Below are 22,158 nucleotides of genomic sequence, written 5' to 3' on the forward strand. Positions count from 1 at the left end.
TCTGAGTATCACATTGACAGTCTTACCTCATAGTTTAACCCTTCCATTCCCTTTACCAGTTTAGTTGCAGTCTCTGCACTCTCTCCAGCTCATTAATATCCTTCTTAAGGACTGGAGCCCAAAACTGCCCCCCATACTCAAGGTGAGGCCTTACCAGGGACCTATAAAGGGGCAAAATTATGTTTCATCCCTTGAGTCAATGCCCTTTTTTATACAAGACAGCACTTTATTTGCTTTAGTAGCCACAGAATGACACTGCCTGGAATTAGACAACTTGTTATCCACAAAACCCCCCAGATCCTTCTCCATTAAGGATCCCCCCAACTCACTCCCATTTAGTGTATAACAATCTAATTAGCCTACATTTGCCCGATATTGCCCATACGTAGGTGGGGAAATCGGGAGAAGATCCGCTCACTGGGCGACGTTGCCAAGCAAGTAGATCTTAACATGTATGGGCACCTTTAGCTGGGCCATTGCAAACAATACCATCAACCTCTTTAAAAAGACAACAACCCATAACTGTGTGATTGATATGTAATGAAGTGATGACAATATCCATTGATATCAACTGTTGATTCAATGATTGGAAAGCTTGTCCTACTCTTGATAAAAACATTTGACATTACAGCTATACATTATCACAACTTAAATTCCAATGATATAGTTTGCTGATATGTCTCATATTTCAGAGAGAGAGAGCAGTCACGCCCTTATAGGAAGAGACAGTAGGAGGAAGTAGATTAGTGGGAGCAGAACAACAACTTGGAGCGAGACTGCAGACTGTCCTTCTAGGTTTATTTAGAGAGATCAGCTGCCCTGAGCCTTTTCGGGGGGTCACAACTGTGGGGGCAAATCCTAAACACGATACACAGGACCTGGAGCTGGAATTTGCACAAACCAAGGGGGACTCATTGCTTCCCAGTCCCTGTCTCGGTCCGGATTGCGGCAGGGTTGGGGGCCATGGCGTTTAACCCCGACTTAGTGGGGGAAAAGAGAAACCCCATCACTCTAATCTGGAATCTATTGTTCTCTTTTACCTGCTGGGCATCCCGGGGCATGAAGGCGAGGCTCGGCCGAATCTCCAGGTGAGTGAGTCATTATTCTGCGCGCTTTTTTAGTTACTTCTATTTGTGTTTATTTGCTTTGCGGCTGCTTTTTCATTAGATAAATGTGACACTGCACAGAAGTAAACAAACAACACATATTTATGTATCTTTATCCATACTTGATGGCAAAGGTTGGAGGAAAACTTGTATTATATATATCCTGAATCGTGATCCTGAATGCTCGGGTATTCCAGATAAGGGGCATTTCTGTAATTTGTATCTCCATACCTTGTCTACTAAAAAATTTAACATTAATTAAACCCAATAGGATTGTTTTGCATCCAATAAGGATTAATTATATCTTAGTTGGGATCAAGTACAGGTACTGTTTTATTATTACAGAGAAAAGGGAATCATTTAACCATGAAATAAACCCAATAGGGCTGTTCTGCCCCAATAAGGGGTAATTATATCTTAGTTGGGATCAAGTACAGGTACTGTTTTATTATTACAGAGAAAAGGGAATCATTTAACCATGAAATAAACCCAATAGGACTGTTCTGCCCCCAATAAGGGGTAATTATATCTTAGTTGGGATCAAGTACAGGTACTGTTTTATTATTACAGAGAAAAGGGAATCATTTAACCATGAAATAAACCCAATAGGACTGTTCTGCCCCCAATAAGGGGTAATTATATCTTAGTTGGGATCAAGTACAGGTACTGTTTTATTATTACAGAGAAAAGGGAATCATTTAACCATGAAATAAACCCAATAGGGCTGTTCTGCCCCAATAAGGGGTAATTATATCTTAGTTGGGATCAAGTACAGGTACTGTTTTATTATTACAGAGAAAAGGGAATCATTTAACCATGAAATAAACCCAATAGGGCTGTTCTGCCCCAATAAGGGGTAATTATATCTTAGTTGGGATCAAGTACAGGTACTGTTTTATTATTACAGAGAAAAGGGAATCATTTAACCATGAAATAAACCCAATAGGGCTGTTCTGCCCCAATAAGGGGTAATTATATCTTAGTTGGGATCAAGTACAGGTACTGTTTTATTATTACAGAGAAAAGGGAATCATTTAACCATTAAATAAACCCAATAGGGCTGTTCTGCCCCAATAAGGGGTAATTATATCTTAGTTGGGATCAAGTACAGGTACTGTTTTATTATTACAGAGAAAAGGGAATCATTTAACCATTAAATAAACCCAATAGGGCTGTTCTGCCCCAATAAGGGGTAATTATATCTTAGTTGGGATCAAGTACAGGTACTGTTTTATTATTACAGAGAAAAGGGAATCATTTAACCATTAAATAAACCCAATAGGGCTGTTCTGCCCCAATAAGGGGTAATTATATCTTAGTTGGGATCAAGTACAGGTACTGTTTTATTATTACAGAGAAAAGGGAATCATTTAACCATTAAATAAACCCAATAGGGCTGTTCTGCCCCAATAAGGGGTAATTATATCTTAGTTGGGATCAAGTACAGGTACTGTTTTATTATTACAGAGAAAAGGGAATCATTTAACCATTAAATAAACCCAATAGGGCTGTTCTGCCCCAATAAGGGGTAATTATATCTTAGTTGGGATCAAGTACAGGTACTGTTTTATTATTACAGAGAAAAGGGAATCATTTAACCATGAAATAAACCCAATAGGGCTGTTCTGCCCCAATAAGGGGTAATTATATGTTAGTTGGGATCAATTACAAGATACTGTTTTATTATTACAGAGAAAAAGAAAATCAGTTCTAAAATTCTACATTTTTTGATTAAAATGGAGTCTATGGCAGACGGGCTTTCCGTAATTCGGAGCTTTCTGGATAAGGGATCCTAAACCTGTATATTCAGCTTGGAGGGTATTGTTTTTTAGAGTGCATGGTAACATGATTGATATCAAATCAGTATTTCTGGCAGGATGTGGCCAGTTCCTAATTGGTCACGACTCTTGCTTCCCTGTGTGGGTCAGGCTGGCTGCTCTGAGCCATTTAGGAAGAAGTGAGAGGGGTCACACAGAGCAGAGAGTTAAGGAGGCCATACATGGGCATATTTGAGTCCTTTAGACCAGTTCGTAGATACCCGTGTATGGGCCCCCCCCGACGGGCCCCCCGTAGGTTTAATTTCCAGTTGGATACTTGGTCCAACAGCTCCTAAACCAGAAAGTCCTTTGTTTGGTGACCTTGCCAAATTAGTGAAGCTTAACGAGTATGGCCACCTTAAGAGCCTCAGTGCTCAGTGGGGCAGATATCGCCCAAGGTTGGGGAGGGGTTTGGGGGAAAGCAGTATGGCGTCACCAGCAGAGCACAATCCAACCAGTATCCCATGATCAAATTATTTGTTTTTTTACCTGATCTCGCCAAGCGAGCGAATCTCAACGTGTATGGGCACCTTAACTCACAGGATGACGTGACCAGCTTTAATTGGGTGCCACTTAGGGATTATCAGTGGGTGTTTCTGTGTGTTTATCACTTTGAAAAAGGCTGTGGAAGCAGCTGAAACGTTAGATGGACGTTTGAAATAAACAAGCTGAATTTTTCCACTAAGACCCGTCATTTTTGTTCTATACCATTTTTGAATACTGCACCCAGGCATCTAATGATCCTAGATGGGAGTGCCGCTTGCCTTTGACTCTAGAAATATTTATATATATACTGTATATGTAATTCATTATAGTGTATCTCCTGGTACCGATGCCCATTATTGCGTGCCATTGGGTATCACTAGTCACATAGCAGGCTGTACAGTAAAAAGCTGGATCAACCCCCGATACAAGTTGTTTTCATATAAAAGAACATAAAGATGAAATGTTTAGATTTAATTAAACTCTGTATATCTTTAATTCTTACGTTTGATAAAAGATTTGATGCAACATTGATTTTGCAGATGGAACAAGAAGGGAGAGCTCCGGCTGGTTACCCCAGTGCAAGAGACCCAAGAAGCCGCAACGTGAGTGGCAAAAAAATAAAAATGCTGATTGTTGCCCTGCTTGCCCTTGGGTAGGTCTCTGGGGTCTCCCGATATAGATAAGGGCACACATATAAGTGTATCACGGGTTGTGACCACAATCACTGGGGCCTATGGGCACAAGTACAGATGTTACAACATAATAAAATACCTATGGGGGGCAACACAAAAGCCCACATGTATGGGAACAGGTGCTGGTAGTATAAAACTGGTAAATGTTGGAAGTTTTTGATGGGCGCCTTCGAATACACAACTTCCATATGTCTTTGTAGTAAAATACAATATAGAACACTAGTATGTGTGTATATCCGTGTGGTCTTGGTGCCAAAAGGTGGACAATAAACTTCCCTAGAATATTTGGGTTGAACACAAGCCCTTTACTATAGAGTTGGACTCGTTTACTAACAGAGGTGCTAGAATAGTTACCAATCAGCCAATACCTTTGAATGTTGAACTTAGAAAATAAAAGCAAAACTCCGATGGGTATCTGTATAGTAAGTAACTGCTTTAACACTTTCTTTTCTACTGAAGCCCTGAGTGTGTGGTTTCTGCCACCAAAGTCCTGCAGAAGTAGGGATCATTAGATCTGCCTTTGCCAGAGCTGGGGGGGGCCTATATCTCAGACCCACCCTTGGATATGGCCACGGGAGCCAGGGGCTTCAGACCTTTCTTCACCTCATAGCTAGGGAGAGTCCTATTCCCCCCTGGGATTGGCCAAAGGGTGTCCCAGGGCTGCAACAAAGCAAGGAAGTATAATAGGCTAATAGCCTTATAATGCAGCCCTAGGTATTTTGGGTGGAGCCCTAATGGATTAACCACACCCCCAGAATCCAATTGGGAAAAAAAAAGAGAATTAGAGAATAATGCAGAAGGAAATTCAGGCCTGTACTTGCTCTGTGCCAAAAAGCCAAGGGAGTTGCCCAGACAGCGGAGAGACTGCATTAGAAATATGGCCATGGCTTTGTTCCAACTACAAGGGGCCCCAGTTTGTTGAAGGGAATTACTTGTTATGTTTCACACCGTGGGAGTGCCAGACTCACAACAAAGCTTTCTTAGGGAGGCACCTGAAGGAATGACAAATGAAAAACATTTCTTCCATTCTCTTGATCTTCATGGCGATAATCTTGTCCTTGTCATTCGTAATCTTTTTGCAGCTCAAGCAATAAAGCTCCAGAAAAAACAAACTCACCTGTGCAGGAAACCAGGTAAATAAATGTAGCACTTACAGTCTGGAAATAGTATGTAATTCTAATTACAAGTGCAGGTCAAGTAACCTATAGCAGTCAATCAGATGTTGGCTTTAATCCAGTAGATCAGTAAATAGTAATTGCTAATGGGTTGGTACTGGTTTATAATGAATACATTGCCCTGTTCTTACACCTACAGTACATAAACTAAGTAGATAAGACATGATGTTCCTGGATATAACGGTTGAACAATTAAAATATGTGTAGAAAACACATAAAAGGGTAGTGTAAGGGATTTGGGGAAAATCCCCACTGAGAGGAGGGTGGTGAGTCCTTCAGGCAAGTAGAAGTTATTGTGATCAAATGGAACTAGGGGGAGACTGAAAATCAAAAAACAGGACAGACAGTTGGATGGAGTGGGACTGAGTGGGCACAGAGACAGGACAGGCATGAGTGGGACTGAGTGGGCACAGAGACAGGACAGGCATGAGTGGGACTGAGTGGGCACAGAGACAGGACAGGCATGAGTGGGACTGAGTGGGCACAGAGACAGGACAGAAATGAGTGGGACTGAGTGGGCACAGAGACAGGACAGAAATGAGTGGGACTGAGTGGGCACAGAGACAGGACAGGCATGAGTGGGACTGAGTGGGCACAGAGACAGGACAGGCATGAGTGGGACTGAGTGGGCACAGAGACAGGACAGAAATGAGTGGGACTGAGTGGGCACAGAGACAGGACAGAAATGAGTGGGACTGAGTGGGCACAGAGACAGGACAGGCATGAGTGGGACTGAGTGGGCACAGAGACAGGGCAGAAATGAGTGGGACTGAGTGGGCACAGAGACAGGACAGAAATGAGTGGGACTGAGTGGGCACAGAGACAGGACAGGCATGAGTGGGACTGAGTGGGCACAGAGACAGGACAGGCATGAGTGGGACTGAGTGGGCACAGAGACAGGACAGAAATGAGTGGGACTGAGTGGGCACAGAGACAGGACAGAAATGAGTGGGACTGAGTGGGCACAGAGACAGGACAGGCATGAGTGGGACTGAGTGGGCACAGAGACAGGACAGGCATGAGTGGGACTGAGTGGGCACAGAGACAGGACAGGCATGAGTGGGACTGAGTGGGCACAGAGACAGGACAGAAATGAGTGGGACTGAGTGGGCACAGAGACAGGACAGGCATGAGTGGGACTGAGTGGGCACAGAGACAGGACAGAAATGAGTGGGACTGAGTGGGCACAGAGACAGGACAGAAATGAGTGGGACTGAGTGGGCACAGAGACAGGACAGAAATGAGTGGGACTGAGTGAGCACAGAGACAGGACAGAAATGAGTGGGACTGAGTGAGCACAGAGACAGGACAGAAATGAGTGGGACTGAGTGGGCACAGAGACAGGACAGAAATGAGTGGGACTGAGTGGGCACAGAGACAGGACAGAAATGAGTGGGACTGAGTGGGCACAGAGACAGGACAGAAATGAGTGGGACTGAGTGAGCACAGAGACAGGACAGAAATGAGTGGGACTGAGTGGGCACAGAGACAGGACAGGCATGAGTGGGACTGAGTGGGCACAGAGACAGGACAGGCATGAGTGGGACTGAGTGGGCACAGAGACAGGACAGAAATGAGTGGGACTGAGTGGGCACAGAGACAGGACAGAAATGAGTGGGACTGAGTGGGCACAGAGACAGGACAGGCATGAGTGGGACTGAGTGGGCACAGAGACAGGACAGGCATGAGTGGGACTGAGTGGGCACAGAGACAGGACAGGCATGAGTGGGACTGAGGTAGGACTGATCAAGAGGAGCAAGGGCTAAGGGAAGTGCTCAAGCTATCATAATCTAATGCTTATGCCAGGAAGTGAGAGAGAAAAAGGGTTAAGGTAGGACATAGACAGCTCTGATTGGCTGACCCTACATGACCAATAAGGCTGCTGAGATGTGCGGGGAAAGCCGGGTGAAAAGATAAGAATCAGCAGGAATTTACTGGGGCTCTTCTGGCCAATTAGTTAAGACAAAGAGGTTCCTGGTTCAATTCCAAGCAGAGCCTTACTGGGAGCTGCACATAGGTATAGCTAAAGAGAGGGTCCATGCTGTAGGTTGGGAGTGAGTCCCACAAATACAACATAAGAGCAATGTTTAAGCTAAGGGAAGATGTAGCCATGTAAAGAACATTGAGACACCCACTCATTTCCAATGGCGGTGCCTGAACAAGATTCAAGTGAGGACCCAAGAGTAGAGAGCCTATTCCAGCATTAGAGCACATATTGCAAGTGAGAGTACAGCATAGGCCCTTCATTAGTATTCAGCAAATGAAAAGGATAGCAGCTTTTATGGACTGAATAAAACAAAGATGCATTTATAGTAAGGACTGTACTTGAGTAACTATACAAAAAGTTCAGCACAGCCACAGGGGTCAAACAATGGACTTTATTTTCATTTTTACTTTCTTTCTTCTTCCAACTACAAGTTTTAGTTCCTTTCATGCAATTCCATGGGCTGTGAAGGGAGGGCAAGAAGCTCTTGATGATGATGATGATGATGTTGATGTAAAGGAAAATATCAGGTTGATGAAGTCACCAGATCTAAGTTCCATGGCTCAAGAGAAAGGGTCTTCTGTAGAGATATCTACTCCAGCTTCCCCTCCCAATGACTCCGGCCATCAGCAGCCAGCAGGGCATGGGAACATGTGCCCCAGCAGCCCAGGGATGGCGCCAACCAGGGCGAAGAGCAGAAGAAGAAGAAGTAGGAAGAAGAGGGCAGAAGCCTCTGAGATGCAAGCAGCTGAGATGCCTCCACTACATTTAATAGAGGCTACATGGGCCATGTTGGTGCTGCAGATATCTTCATTGCTGAAATCTGGTAGTTTTTTTTTGTCATAAACAGCTCACATGTAAACCCCTGCTGCATCTAAATAACCCATTTTCATATAAATATACTTATTTAGCAGTATGTGCCATTGGGTAATCCTAAATAGGAAACTGCCATTTTAAGTACTAAGGGCCGCCCCCTGGGATCATAGGATTCACAGTGCACACAAACAAGCCATGGCACACATACATGCTAGGCCCCATGAGCCAATGAATGGGCAGAGTTCTGTCTTTTGCTCCCACACTACTTCCTGTTACAGTTAGAGCTGCATCACTTCCTGTCAGCTGATCTCTGAGGGGGCACATAGCCCATCACTAAATGGCGGCTCAAGGGAAAGGATGTAAAAGGGCAATATTTACTGATATATATATTCCCGTTTGATGATGGGCTGAAATATCATGGGATTGAAAAGTGAATAATTCTGTTATAATATGGAATAGGGCACAGTGAGACTGATTTCCCATTCTGATATTCTGCCCTCTCTCTCCTGTAGTGGCCGGAGGTGGGTGGCAACTCCCAGCAGCTGTGATATGGTTCCTGCTGATCAGCAATGCGTTGGGTAAGTGCTAGTGGTGTACGGGCTGGCCCAATGCCTGGGGCCCACAGGTTGGGCGGGTTTGGGCCGCCACATTACATGGCAGCATAGACATCAGTGCAGTCTGCGTCGGAATTGATCAGCTCTGTAGCATCAACTTCTATGACAGATGTGATCTCACTTTCTGCTAATGTGCCCCCTAAGCTTAGCTTCACATCAGCAGCCCAGAGCCTACTGAGCACGTGCAGTGCCACTGACACACATAAGATGGCCTAACAAGATCCAAGATGGGAGCTGTTGCTGGGGGGCAGCTATGAAGGCCTGTATCATTACTGTTCTAGGGCTGCTGTACCTCTGGGCTGGTACAGTAAGTTCTGTATATAAAATACAGCATTTCTAGGTACATTCATTTTAGGCTTTAGTTCACCCTCCTTCTCCCGCCTAATGCAGGTAGTAAGCTCCCAATGTGCCTTGCACCCACAATCCTTATGTCATATTTAACTTTGGCTTCACAGCACCTCCAGTAACGGATAAGGGGCAGATGGGAGAGACAGCAGCCTGGAAAAACGAGATTACGCAAGGTGAGTTCTCTTCCAATAATGCGTTTGGGGGAGGAGTCTGGAGTCCCTGTACATTGGGACCCTACCCTTGCCGGCGCTCCCCCTCCCGACCGCTCCTCCCCTTACGCGTCAAATTACGCTCTTGGGGAAGGACGTCGGGAGGGGGGTTAGGGGGGGCCCCTGCGGGGGGGGGGTTAGGGGGGGCCCCTGCGGGGGGTTTAGGGGGGGCCTCTGCGGGGGGGGTTAGGGGACACGCCTGGCTGGGGGCATCCTGGGACAGGAGCCCCGGTGGGCCTTTCACCCCCCAGTCCGACCCTGAATACAACTAACATATAAATAAGAGAGACATATAAGAACAGGAGATATAGGGGGGGCTGTCAAAGAAGTTTGTGGCCTGCCTGCCAAGGGGACGTGGCTTTTAGGCAGGGCTTAAACTGCCGTGGCTGCAGAATGGTCAATAGTTTGTGGTGTTCTCCGTTATTAAAGGGGATGTTTACCTTCAGACAATAGTCTGAATTTGAAGAGCCCCTTTGAGCCTCCTCTCTCTTGGGAAGGGATCGCCGACACCAACTCACTCTGCCCAAACAGGAAGTTGACACTGAACTGGTTACTGTGCTTGCCTTTCCACTCCTGCTTCATTTGCACATCTTTGATATTATTGGCTGTGAAGATTCAGCCAATTGGATCAATGAAAAGCAAATGAAGCAGGAGAGGGAAGGCATGCACAGTAACCAGTTCAGTATCAACTTCCTGTTTGGGCAGAATGAGTTGGTGTCGGCGATCCCTTCCCAAGAGAGAGGAGAGAGACTTTTAGCAGCGCTGATCCTGGTCTGTAGCTTCAAAACTACCCATTTTAAATAATAAAGATCAATTACAAAAATGCTCTTCAAATTCAGACTATTGTCTGAAGGTGAACATCCCCTTTAAGTAGAACCTTCTGTTTGCAGCATTTAGCTTATTGTATTGTTATTGTCTGACGCAGCCTCTGCCCCATGCGCAACCTGCCAGATCCACGTGTTCTGCAGCCGAGGGGAAAGCCTGACCGACCAACATTTATCCATTAGGATTGCGGCCAAAGAGCAATATTGCCACTTTCGGATCCCAAGCCTGCCCTACACAGGGAGATGTACTAATGTATCCAGCGTGACTCTCATTAACGCCACATGTCTGTGCCTGGAAACCATGGATCTGGATTATAAAGATCTGAATCTGGAATACGGCACTACGCGCATTGGGAAGTCAGCTCAATCCTTATTGGCAGGTACTGAGGACTTTTCCTACATAATAAAGTTAATGAAATCTTTGATGGCCATAAAACTCCTTGGAGAGCTACTAATGGCCTGTGGGCTTCCACTTGGGCAATAGTGGAACTGGTGTTTGTAATGATGCAGGGCACTGCCCACCGGAAGCTGCCACAGGTTACAGTCAATAGAGGGCTCCCATACTAGGCACATGGTGCTGGTATAAATGTATTTAGGGCCCATGTACATCCATTGTGGTTCCTACAATTTCCCTACAATTTGGTTGGTTGCAAAACCACTTTTATCAAAGGTACTTGCATCAAAGGGCACTCTTTGCACTTCTGTATAGCTATGCTCTGTGCTGCTCAGTTCTTCCTGCCTTCCACCTATTGGTACAATGGAACCCTGGAGCTACCCAACCTTCTGACCAGGAGGCAGCTCTAGGATTCCACCTGCACCCTGCGTCAATCTCTACAGTTTGGTTGAGCCAAAACAACAGGGTCGCTTGCGCGCCCAACACTGGAAATCATGCCAGGCACCAAATTATTCACGCAACCAGTCCGATAACAGATGAGTTTATCCACTGTATTCTGCAAAAAAATGCATATGCCATATGCATAATAGGAAGAATGTGTTCTTTGTAAGCAGGGTCGGCCCTGCAGGTGTCCCCGCTGGTTGCGTCCCCTAATCCCCCCGCCCGTAGGGACCCCCCTAACCCCCCTTGCAGGGCCCTCCACCCGACGTCCTCCCCCGAGCGCGTGTAATTTAACGTGTCGGGATGAGCGGTCGGGCAGGGGGAGCGCCGGCAAGGGTCGGGTCTGGGCCGCCGGGGCCCACCGGGTGTCCTGGTGGCCCAGTCTGACCCTGTTTGTAAATGATAAGTGCGGTGATAAGGGGGCATAGTAGGCGGCCCATTGCTTTGGGCACCCTTATCTTGTTGGCCCACCATTTATATAAAGAAGGGAAGGAAATATAGTAGGTACAGATGAGTGAGATAATGCCACCTATTTAAAAGAGTAGATTTAGTTTTTACTGATGGGGCAGATGGGAAGATATGGGGGCAATAACTAACCAGGGGCTGCAAACAAGCAGCCCAGGGCCATTCTGGTTATCAAACCGGCACTTGCACCTCTGCCCTAGCAATGTGGCCCCCACTGGACCCTGTCTGGTACTGGACTAATAAACACTGGTGAGGGGCGGCAAGATGGTATCTCAAAAGCTGCATCAAAGGGGCAACAAGCCAACTTGTATGAAGAAATACAACTTGATAAACTGATCGGACTCTCTGCACCCAGGAAATTGCTTGTTAATTTCGTAGCCCATTTCCTATGTGCATCTACAGTAGAATTAGCCAAGCCCACAAGATCCATATTACAATGTAATATCTTTGTGTATTTACCAGACCAGATCCATGAAACTGAATCATTCCATCTTTTTATTTCAGGGTGCTGTGATACGTCACCCAATGATGATACGTCACCCAGGGATTATACTTCACCCAGTGACAATTCCAGCAATATAAACCATATTATTATTGCCTTTGTGGTTTCGGCAGTAGCAGTGGTATCTGTGGCATTACTAATCTATGGAATATACCGACTGTAAGTGACACGTTTCCTTCTAATCTGTGGGGCTGGTTACATTTGTGATTAAAATATATTTTATGTTTATCACCAGCAGGGACCCAAAGGTAAGTACTTATTTAGGGGGGCAGCTTCTATGTATGGCATTCTACGTTATTATATGTGGCTGAGCTGCCTAGCATGACAGATTTCAGACATATTTATTTGGTCTCCATCACTGGGATCACTGCCCATGCAAATACATACAATACAATACTACAATGATGCTGCCACTCTCTCCAATGGGTTCCTCAGGTCAGCTTGTGTCTTATAGAAGAGGTGCACTGGCATAATGTTTGGAGTGGGCTCCTATTTGCTTACAGGGTTAGGCCATAAGGCAGGATTGGACGACATGCAAAGGTTTCAATGTTTAGTCTCCTGCATTCTGTCCAATCCCAACAGGAGACTTATTGACGCAAAATGGAGTTCCCAGTAAGTCCCACTTGCAAAAATAGTATTCTGTTCCCCAGCCAAAGTGTGGGCTATACAGTAAGAGGTAGCCAAGTGAGCTGATCTTCTCCCAATATGCCCACCTACGGGTAGGCGACTTTAGGCTAACTCGATCGTTGGGCCCTAAGGTCAAACGATCAAATTAAAACGGCAGGTATAGGTGCCATCAGTTCGGGGACCACATCACAAGCCAATATGGTCCCGTTCCCGATCAGACAAAAGAATCAAACTTGCCCGATTAAGATCTGCCCAATTTCTGGCCCATCGTTCGTGACCATACACGGGAAGATAAGCTGCCGAATCGGTCTATCCACCCTTATATGCCCACCATAATGGGGGAAATAGTCTCCCTATGATAGGTACCCCTTAAATGACTGTCACAAAGCAACACATAACAGACTTGATGGACTGAATAATAATGGGGACTGAATGTAATTTAATGGTTAAATAATTCCCTTTTCTCTGTAATAATAAAACAGTACCTGTACTTGATCCCAACTAAGATATAATTACCCCTTATTGGGGGCAGAACAGCCCTATTGGGTTTATTTAATGGTTAAATGATTCCCTTTTCTCTGTAATAATAAAACAGTACCTGTACTTGATCCCAACTAAGATATAATTACCCCTTATTGGGGGCAGAACAGCCCTATTGGGTTTATTTAATGGTTAAATGATTCCCTTTTCTCTGTAATAATAAACAGTACCTGTACTTGATCCCAACTAAGATATAATTACCCCTTATTGGGGCAGAACAGCCCTATTGGGTTTATTTCATGGTTAAATGATTCCCTTTTCTCTGTAATAATAAAACAGTACCTGTACTTGATCCCAACTAAGATATAATTACCCCTTATTGGGGCAGAACAGCCCTATTGGGTTTATTTCATGGTTAAATGATTCCCTTTTCTCTGTAATAATAAAACAGTACCTGTACTTGATCCCAACTAAGATATAATTACCCCTTATTGGGGGCAGAACAGCCCTATTGGGTTTATTTCATGGTTAAATGATTCCCTTTTCTCTGTAATAATAAAACAGTACCTGTACTTGATCCCAACTAAGATATAATTACCCCTTATTGGGGCAGAACAGCCCTATTGGGTTTATTTAATGGTTAAATGATTCCCTTTTCTCTGTAATAATAAAACAGTACCTGTACTTGATCCCAACTAAGATATTAATTACCCCTTATTGGGGGCAGAACAGCCCTATTGGGTTTATTTAATGGTTAAATGATTCCCTTTTCTCTGTAATAATAAAACAGTACCTGTACTTGATCCCAACTAAGATATAATTACCCCTTATTGGGGCAGAACAGCCCTATTGGGTTTATTTAATGGTTAAATGATTCCCTTTTCTCTGTAATAATAAAACAGTACCTGTACTTGATCCCAACTAAGATATAATTACCCCTTATTGGGGCAGAACTGCCCTATTGGGTTATTTCAATATTAAGTTATCAAGTTATGGAGATCCAAATTACCCAAGGTCCCAAGCATTCTGGATAACAGGTCCCATACCTGTACCAAAATACATCATTGATTTAATCAACTTAATGAATTAAATTCGACAGATTGAATCTCTTTTTAGATGAAGCTACTTGTTGAGTTCTAGTTAAAGTCATTTTCTCCTTGATCTTCTCTCTTAGCGTGAAACGCAGAAATGGCCTCGATGGCCTCAATGAGAATGAACTGCAACGACTGAACGACGGTGGGACCACCGGGGCCCAAAATGGAAATATCCCTACAGCCGACACGCAGATCAGTGTTCCTAATGGCAGTTGTATTGTTCCTACTGACGCGCCTCTGCAAGAAAACGAAGACCCCACTCCCAACAGTAACGGTGCAGGAATATCCAAAAGAGAAGTTTGTTGAGCTGAAACTTATTAGGGACTTTGCTGAACCACTGGGAATCCTAAGGTTTGTAGGTTAAATGGGTGATGTCCTTAAGGGAGAAGGAAAGGTAAAAACTAAGTAAGCTTTTTGTAACTACAGCCATAAACACTCACAGTAATGCTGCTCTGAGTCCTCTGTCAAAAGAAACACAGCATTTCTTTCCTTCTATTCTGTACACATGTTCTTTGGTATTAGCTTTCCTTCTCTCAGCTCAAACCTCCAGGGCTTGGGCTTAAGCATGCTCAGCTTGCTTCTCTCCCCCTCCCCTCTCTGCTGTAATCTGAGCACAGAGCACAGAGATGCAGGCAGCAAGTGAAGTCAGACCAAGCTAAAATGGCTGCTTTCTTAAACAAAAACACAGAGAGATTCTTGGGCTGTTTACTTAGGTATGGTTAAGAATTCTACAGAATAAATAGAGTGTTCCAGCTTGCCCTATTGTGGCTAATCTATTGGCAATAAATTCCAAAATGCCTTTCCTTCTCCTTTAAATGCAATGGCACACAGGTCAATTCGAAGCATTATGTCGCTCAGGGAAAATATGCCCCCCCCTTCTGACATGAGCCCATGTTTAAAAAGTACATAGAGCCTGCCTAAAATCCCAGATATAAGTGCATAATTGTTTTTTTTTTACATAAACATAGCTGATTCCATTGTTAGAAAGGAAACCATATCCCTGCCCCCCCCCCCAGAGGTTGTCAAAGTCATACATCCCCCTCTCTCACACACTCATCTTGCCTAACTGCCAAGTTAACATGGCAGTCTGAAGCTTTGGAAGCACTCTTGCTGCCTGCTTGAACCGCTCCTCATCCTCAGCCTGCCCTCGTTTCCTTAAGACATTATGTGACCAACTAATTGTCCAGTTAGCATACAGGGGGTGTGTATTCAGTCCCAGTGCAGCAAATGAGGTGTGAGGGGGAGGAGATAGTCGGAGTTGCTAGTGCTCTCCAGTAGTGATGTGCAGGTTGACTTGCAACACAAGGGACCCATGGGTTTAGCCATTGGTCAGGTGGGTTGGGTTGAAATTTGGGTGACCTTTGCAGGTTCGGGTTGGGTATGGGGCAGACTAGGGAAGGGCACTCTTCCTCTGCTCCCAAGATTTTCCTGTCTTGGAACCTCATAATAAAGGTCCCCATACACGTTGAGATTCGCTCGCTTGGCGAGATGGTCCTGGGGCCAAACGATTGAATTATAATGGCGGCAGTGGGGCAGTTGGTTCGGGGACCACATCAACGAGCCGATGCGGTCCCCGTTCCGACTGAATTTTCTAACCTGCCTGATTGATATCTGGGCAATTTCAGGCCAGATATCGGTCGGGCAGGCCCCTCGTTCCTGCCCCTACATGGGCCAATAAGCTGCCAATATGGGTCCCTTAGACCAATCGGCCCGTGTATGGGGACCTGTAGCATACACAGTGGAAAGATGCAGGTACAGGTTAGGTTTGGGTACTACGGTGGCAACTTTTTGTGGGATAAGGTTTTGAAGGTCGGATGTGGGTTGAGTTTTTCCTGATCCGAACATCAGTACTTTGCAGTCTATGGAGAAGAGGTGGATTAGATGGGCGCAAGGAGGCAGAAGACATGCTTCCAAAGCTTTAGACCACATGGTAAGGCGGGGTGTATGGTCATGTCGACGTGAGAGCTATATTGTACCTTAAACGGATAGGGGTTACAGTTCAGAACATCCCACCATTCACTTGAATGCCTATTGCCTTCCATCATTGCCAATAAAAGTGAATATGGGTCCATTTCTGGCACTTTCTCCCTCTTCCAAAAAGCTGATAATCACTGCAGGAAATTGCCTGTGTGCCACTGAACGATAGGACCTCTTTCTCCTACTGTGGGTCAGTATCCGTGGAGGATTGACTCTATGGTGGAAGCATTTATCCTATGGCCGTATGGATCTTACACCGGAGAAGATCAAAGTGTTTCGTGGGGGGGTATTTCTGTTTTGCTTGGTGGAGGTAACATTTATTTTGCTACAGAGGGTTGCACTTTCTATAGGGTATATAATTTGTTACTAGATTGTAAGCTCTTATGGGCAGAGTCACTTCTTCTTATGTCTTACTTTATGCTTGGGGCATCATTTGTAATTGTCGTTTTTTTCTGTTATATTGTTTTATGTTTTGCCTGGTTCGTTACACAGAGCTATGGAACATGTTCACACTTTATAAACTCTACTAAAATGATTTCAACACTTACCAGTATTGTTTTTTCTGCCCTAGTGAAGCCAAGAGGCTAATGGGTAAGTACCACTCAGCTTATCCCATCTGGTTCTACCTACTGTACCCAATCCTGAGCTCAGTTACATAGTAACATAGTAAGTTAGGTTGAACAAAGACATCAAGTTCAACCATAATGCCTATATATAACCTGCCTAACTGCTAGTTGCCCCAGAGGAAGGCAAAACCCCCATCTGAAGCCTCTCTAATTTGCCCCAGAGGGGAAACAATTCCTTCCTGACTCCAAGATGGCAATCGGACTTCAGCTGCTTCAGTATTTCAAAAGCATCAAGGCATCAACATTCAAATCGGACAAATAGTTTTCCTCCAGGTCCGGCACCAGAATGTTCTTCTGGAAGCAAAATGAACCTACAATGTATGAAAAGGTGGTTTGTAGCCCATGAAACAATATGTCAAATCTCGGTCCAAAAACACGTTGGGTTTAATTGTAAGTGAGTGGATCTTCTCCCAATATCCCCACCTACGGGTGGGCAATATCGGGGAAAATGTAGGCCAAATGATCGAATTATATTGGCGGCAATGGGGCAGTTAGTTCGGTGCGGCCCCGATCCGTCTAAATCTTTTAACCTGCCCGATCGATATCTGGCCAGATATCGGTCGGGCATGCCCCTCATTGCTGCCCCTACAAGGGCCGATAAACCGCCTTATCTGTCCAAGGGACCAATATCGGAAGCTACAATTGGCCCGTGTATGGCCACCTTTAGATTTGGGGCCATGGAGAGAGACAAAAGAATCTAAGGAAAATGAAGGCTTAATTACGAGATATATAGTTGGTACATTTTGATAATGTTATGATATTATGGAATTATGAGGGCAGTTGTATCAGTTTGTTGTATCTTTTTCATTGATGATGGACCTTTGTGTGCACGTTTGTACTTATTATAAGAATACAACAACCCATCCCGAGCTCTGTATTTGTGTCCAGTGCTGGCCTAGTCCCTCAACCTCTGCCCCCACCCAATATCGACCAGCTCTTTCATCAAAGCCTTGGAGAGACTTGGAGAGCAACACAAGCACCATAAAAGTTCATGGAGGAGCCAAATAAGGGCTGTGATTGGCTATTAGGGGCCTCTATGCACCCTATCAGCTTACAGGGGCTTTATTTGGTAGGAAATCTTGTTTTTATTCAACCAAAACTTGCCCCCGAGTCAGGAATTCAAAAATAACTCCCTGGTTTGGGGGCACTGAGAGCAACACCCAAGGGGTTGGGGAGCAACATGTTACCCCCGAGCCACTGGTTGGGGATCACTGGGTTACAGGATAAGCTGTGGTTATTAATGAAGATTCCAGTAACGTTAGGCCTATGACGTATGTAATAAAAACACCTTGTGAATAGTACAGATCAGTGGTTGTCTGACTGTTTAACCCAAACCTTTCACCTGGTCCTGGACCCACCTTAAAGGTCTACCCTTTGGTCAGAGCCTTCTTTAGATCACAGAAGGGGGTACAGATATAGGAAACTATGTGACCCCAACTGGCTTTTGGGTTAAGACCTTTGTGCCACTGTTCCAATCCCCCCTGGGGGGGGCAGCCTCACAGTATGGGAAAAGCAGAGTGAAACTTGTTTGCAATGAAGTCAACATTGAACAAGTGGGAGATGATATGTGGGTTCTTCTCATGAAATCCCCATAAATCACTGTTCTTCCTGCATTGGCTTCAATCATATTCTTATTTCCCATTCGTAAAGCTGTGAACATTGTAACGGCCATGTTTGTTTGGGTAGAACTGTAGCAATGCAAGTCTGAAATAGAATAATATGGCCAGTTGCCTACTTGCCCTACGGGCCCTGCCATAAGGTGAGAGCATTGCCGAGTTATTGCTCCTACGGGGAAGGCGAAAGGGAAAACATTAACAGGAGGTCCGGCTGTGCCAGTGAAGGGAAGGGGTTACGCTCTCTACACAGGCTCGGATGCAAAACACACCCCCCAGTCTAGCAGCCAATGAAAGCACAGCATTGATGGTTCCCATAGAAACTCTGCTCTTCCTGTCTGCCCCCATTTTGTAAATGACTGTACATTTGTTATGTCCTATAAATCCCTCCTTCCCTTCCCCTCTCTGCTACTGGATTTCCCCTTACAAGGACAGTCTCGCATATGCCCCACCCCATTTCCGGCACGCCCATTTCCCCGCCCCTGTGTGACGTCACCGCCTACTCCCTCACCGGTATTACATCACAAAGAAAGATGGCAACCCTACACAACAGGGGCTTATATACTGAATAAATCACATTAGTTCTGTCCTTCCCTGCCCCTATTCCTCTGCATTCTCCACCTCTCCCTCCTATATTTATTCCGTCACTCACTCTATTTCTGGCTTTGCAGTAATTAAATAATTGGGGGGATTTACATTCAGAGAAGCAAACGAGCCGCTTGAGCCTCGGCCATAACACCACCAATTCCTTTCCATAGGGGCCGGGAATATTTTCCCCAGAAGGTAAAGGCAGCAATGGATTCTTGCTTTTATGTAGTCCACAATGCAATTAAGAGAACACTGCTGATCCGTTCCGGGTCTCTAGCCTGAGTGCATTTATGGGTGTAGTTGCCCTTTAAACACTACAGCAGTGCCATCTGCAATAACTGGGGTGGAGTGAGCGGAGCAGGAATCTGTCGGCAGTGCTGAGCTCCATGCAGGGAACCAAGCAAGTTTGATTGCAGAGGAGGGAGACTGGCGGCTCGGGGGTAAGCCCTGAGGGGATCGGGTCTGGGCCACTGGGTTTTTCCCGGTGCCTCGGCGGCCCAGTCCGACCCTGCCTATGTGCCACCTGATAGAGTGGGTTAGTCTTTTTGTAGCGATCACATCTGGAAGCCTGATGCTCCAACATGCTCCTCTGCCATTGGGCATTTCTGTGTGGCACAGTGAGTATAGACAGTCACTGAGGGGTTCTGTGCCCATATAAAGGCACAAGGCTGCAGGCTGAGTTATACAGGGAACTCTGAGTATCACTCATGTATTATAAGGGATAATGTACCCCCTACTGTAAATGATAAGGATATTAGCAGTCACTGAGGGGTTCTGTGCCCCCCATATAAAGGCACAAGGCTGCAGGCTGAGTTATACAGGGAACTCTGAGTATCACTCATGTATTATAAGGGATAATGTACCCCCTACTGTAAATGATAAGGATATTAGCAGTCACTGAGGGGTTCTGTGCCCCCCATATAAAGGCACAAGGCTGCAGGCTGAGTTATACAGGGAACTCTGAGTATCACTCCTGTATTATAAGGGATAATGTACCCCCTACTGTAAATGATAAGGATATTAGCAGTCACTGAGGGGTTCTGTGCCCCCCATATAAAGGCACAAGGCTGCAGGCTGAGTTATACAGGGAACTCTGAGTATCACTCATGTATTATAAGGGATAATGTACCCCCTACTGTAAATGATAAGGATATTAGCAGTCACTGAGGGGTTCTGTGCCCATATAAAGGCACAAGGCTGCAGGCTGAGTTATACAGGGAACTCTGAGTATCACTCATGTATTATAAGGGATAATGTACCCCCTACTGTAAATGATAAGGATATTAGCAGTCACTGAGGGGTTCTGTGCCCCCCATATAAAGGCACAAGGCTGCAGGCTGAGTTATACAGGGAACTCTGAGTATCACTCATGTATTATAAGGGATAATGTACCCCCTACTGTAAATGATAAGGATATTAGCAGTCACTGAGGGGTTCTGTGCCCATATAAAGGCACAAGGCTGCAGGCTGAGTTATACAGGGAACTCTGAGTATCACTCATGTATTATAAGGGATAATGTACCCCCTACTGTAAATGATAAGGATATTAGCAGTCACTGAGGGGTTCTGTGCCCATATAAAGGCACAAGGCTGCAGGCTGAGTTATACAGGGAACTCTGAGTATCACTCATGTATTATAAGGGATAATGTACCCCCTACTGTAAATGATAAGGATATTAGCAGTCACTGAGGGGTTCTGTGCCCCCCATATAAAGACACAAGGCTGCAGGCTGAGTTATACAGGGAATTCTGAGTATCACTCATGTATTATAAGGGATAATGTACCCCCTACTGTAAATGATAAGGATATTAGCAGTCACTGAGGGGTTCTGTGCCCATATAAAGGCACAAGGCTGGTTTCCATGTTGGTCTCGCCTGTAGCAAACCTGCCTCAGTTGGCGCTGTTCCATTGCGCATATTCTATTCATTATAGGACATAAAGCTGATGGCTCAGCTGAATCCCTGCACAGAGTAACATCATCTGCTTCTCACTGACCAATCAATGTATCTCTCAGTATTAACATATAGTGTGAGTGGGCTTATTGCAGCTTCTGCCAAGGAATAAAAATCTGCTGTACTTATTCTTTACATTCAGGGCACCGACTGAGCCTCTCGAGCCTCTGCCACCTCTGCCCGGCACCAATTCCTTTCCATAGGAGTTTGGAATATTTGTCCCAGAAGGTAAAGGTTAACGATACAGGTATGTGATCTATTATCCAGAAATCCATTAAGTGTTCAACAATGCAACTTCCCATAGAGATAAGTGCAATACAGCGCTGATCAATTCCAGGTCTTTATCCTAAGTGCATTAAGCCCTGCAGCATCTGCAATAACTGGGGTGGGGAGAGCGGAGCAGGAATCGGCCAACAGTGCTGAGCTCCATGCAGTTCTAGGTAGAGAGAGGAGAAGCTGAAAGCCATTTGCAGGGAGTCCCGGCAGTAGGGGACCTTGCGATGGAGTTTGTAAGGATCTAAACCAAACGGGATTTGACTTTGGGTTCTGACTAGATTTGCTTCCCAGTCAGTGCCTAGATCTAGATCAGCTTGGGGTAGGGTGTGGATACCAGGGAATGGGCCATGGCGTTTTACCCTCAATTATTGGGCAAATGGAGGAACCCCATCATTCCAACTTGGGATCTATTGCTCGACTTCACCTGATGGGCATCGAGGCTTGAGGCTTGGGCTACAAATCTCCAATCTGGGGCTCCCAATCTGCCATTTTATTGCTGCAGAGGTTGTTTTTCTGTGCAATCCTGAGGAAGGTCTGGGTAAATACACGGAACCTTGCCATATCCCATGAGTATCTGGGGGTGCAGGCATTTGGCACCGCATGAGTGAGGTACATCAATGCCAAACTGCCAAGGTACAGACTGTAACATATTCCCATCCGGAAGATCGGTAAGATATTTGGAGGTTGTCTTATTTATTCTGTCGGAATGAAATTGTTCCTTGGAGTGCATGCCTGATAGCTAAAGCAGCAACCTTGGCTGCAGAGAATGCTGGGAGCTGTAGTTCTGCTTCTTTTGCACAACAGCCAGTTAGTAATTGTAGGCACATGGAAAATGATACTGTTATTTGTGTAATTAGATGAGTCTCCGCTATTTTATACGCAGCCGGAGCATTTGCCAACGACGGGTGATTTTGCTTTTTCCTAAGAAATTAGTAAACAATAATAAATTAGTGATGGGTCGAAGGTGATGAACATATGAAAGTGTTTCCTGTACATTGAAATATAATGTAACTGTGTTCAAGTTCAATGTTCAAGTGCGGATGTTTTTATT

The 22,158-nt window shown here is 45.1% G+C and overlaps 1 protein-coding gene across 1 annotated transcript; it reads left to right on the top strand.

Moving 5' to 3' along the window:
* Positions 1 to 752: 752 nt before the first annotated feature.
* On the top strand, positions 753 to 14,524 carry LOC116412426. Its single transcript, XM_031906638.1, has 9 exons — positions 753 to 1,088; positions 3,949 to 4,011; positions 5,184 to 5,234; positions 7,695 to 8,086; positions 8,589 to 8,654; positions 9,146 to 9,211; positions 10,173 to 10,451; positions 11,876 to 12,032; positions 14,155 to 14,524. The coding sequence occupies exons 1-9, from the start codon at positions 964 to 966 to the stop codon at positions 14,378 to 14,380; spliced, it is 1,425 nt and encodes a 474-aa protein (XP_031762498.1). The 5' UTR covers positions 753 to 963; the 3' UTR covers positions 14,381 to 14,524.
* Positions 14,525 to 22,158: the final 7,634 nt, after the last annotated feature.

This window comes from Xenopus tropicalis, chromosome 7 (assembly GCF_000004195.4).
Source record: "Xenopus tropicalis strain Nigerian chromosome 7, UCB_Xtro_10.0, whole genome shotgun sequence".
Taxonomy (NCBI): Eukaryota; Metazoa; Chordata; class Amphibia; order Anura; family Pipidae; genus Xenopus; species Xenopus tropicalis.

What these genes read in the sequence shown, in the direction of transcription:
- LOC116412426 (XM_031906638.1), top strand. Translation starts at nt 964, where the DNA reads ATGGCGTTTAACCCCGACTTAGTGGGGGAAAAGAGAAACCCCATCACT. An exon ending in ATCTTCATTGCTGAAATCTG is followed by an intron (nt 8,087 to 8,588) that starts GTAGTTTTTTTT and finishes TCTCTCCTGTAG; the next exon opens with TGGCCGGAGGTGGGTGGCAA. An exon ending in GAAAAACGAGATTACGCAAG is followed by an intron (nt 9,212 to 10,172) that starts GTGAGTTCTCTT and finishes TGTCTGACGCAG; the next exon opens with CCTCTGCCCCATGCGCAACC.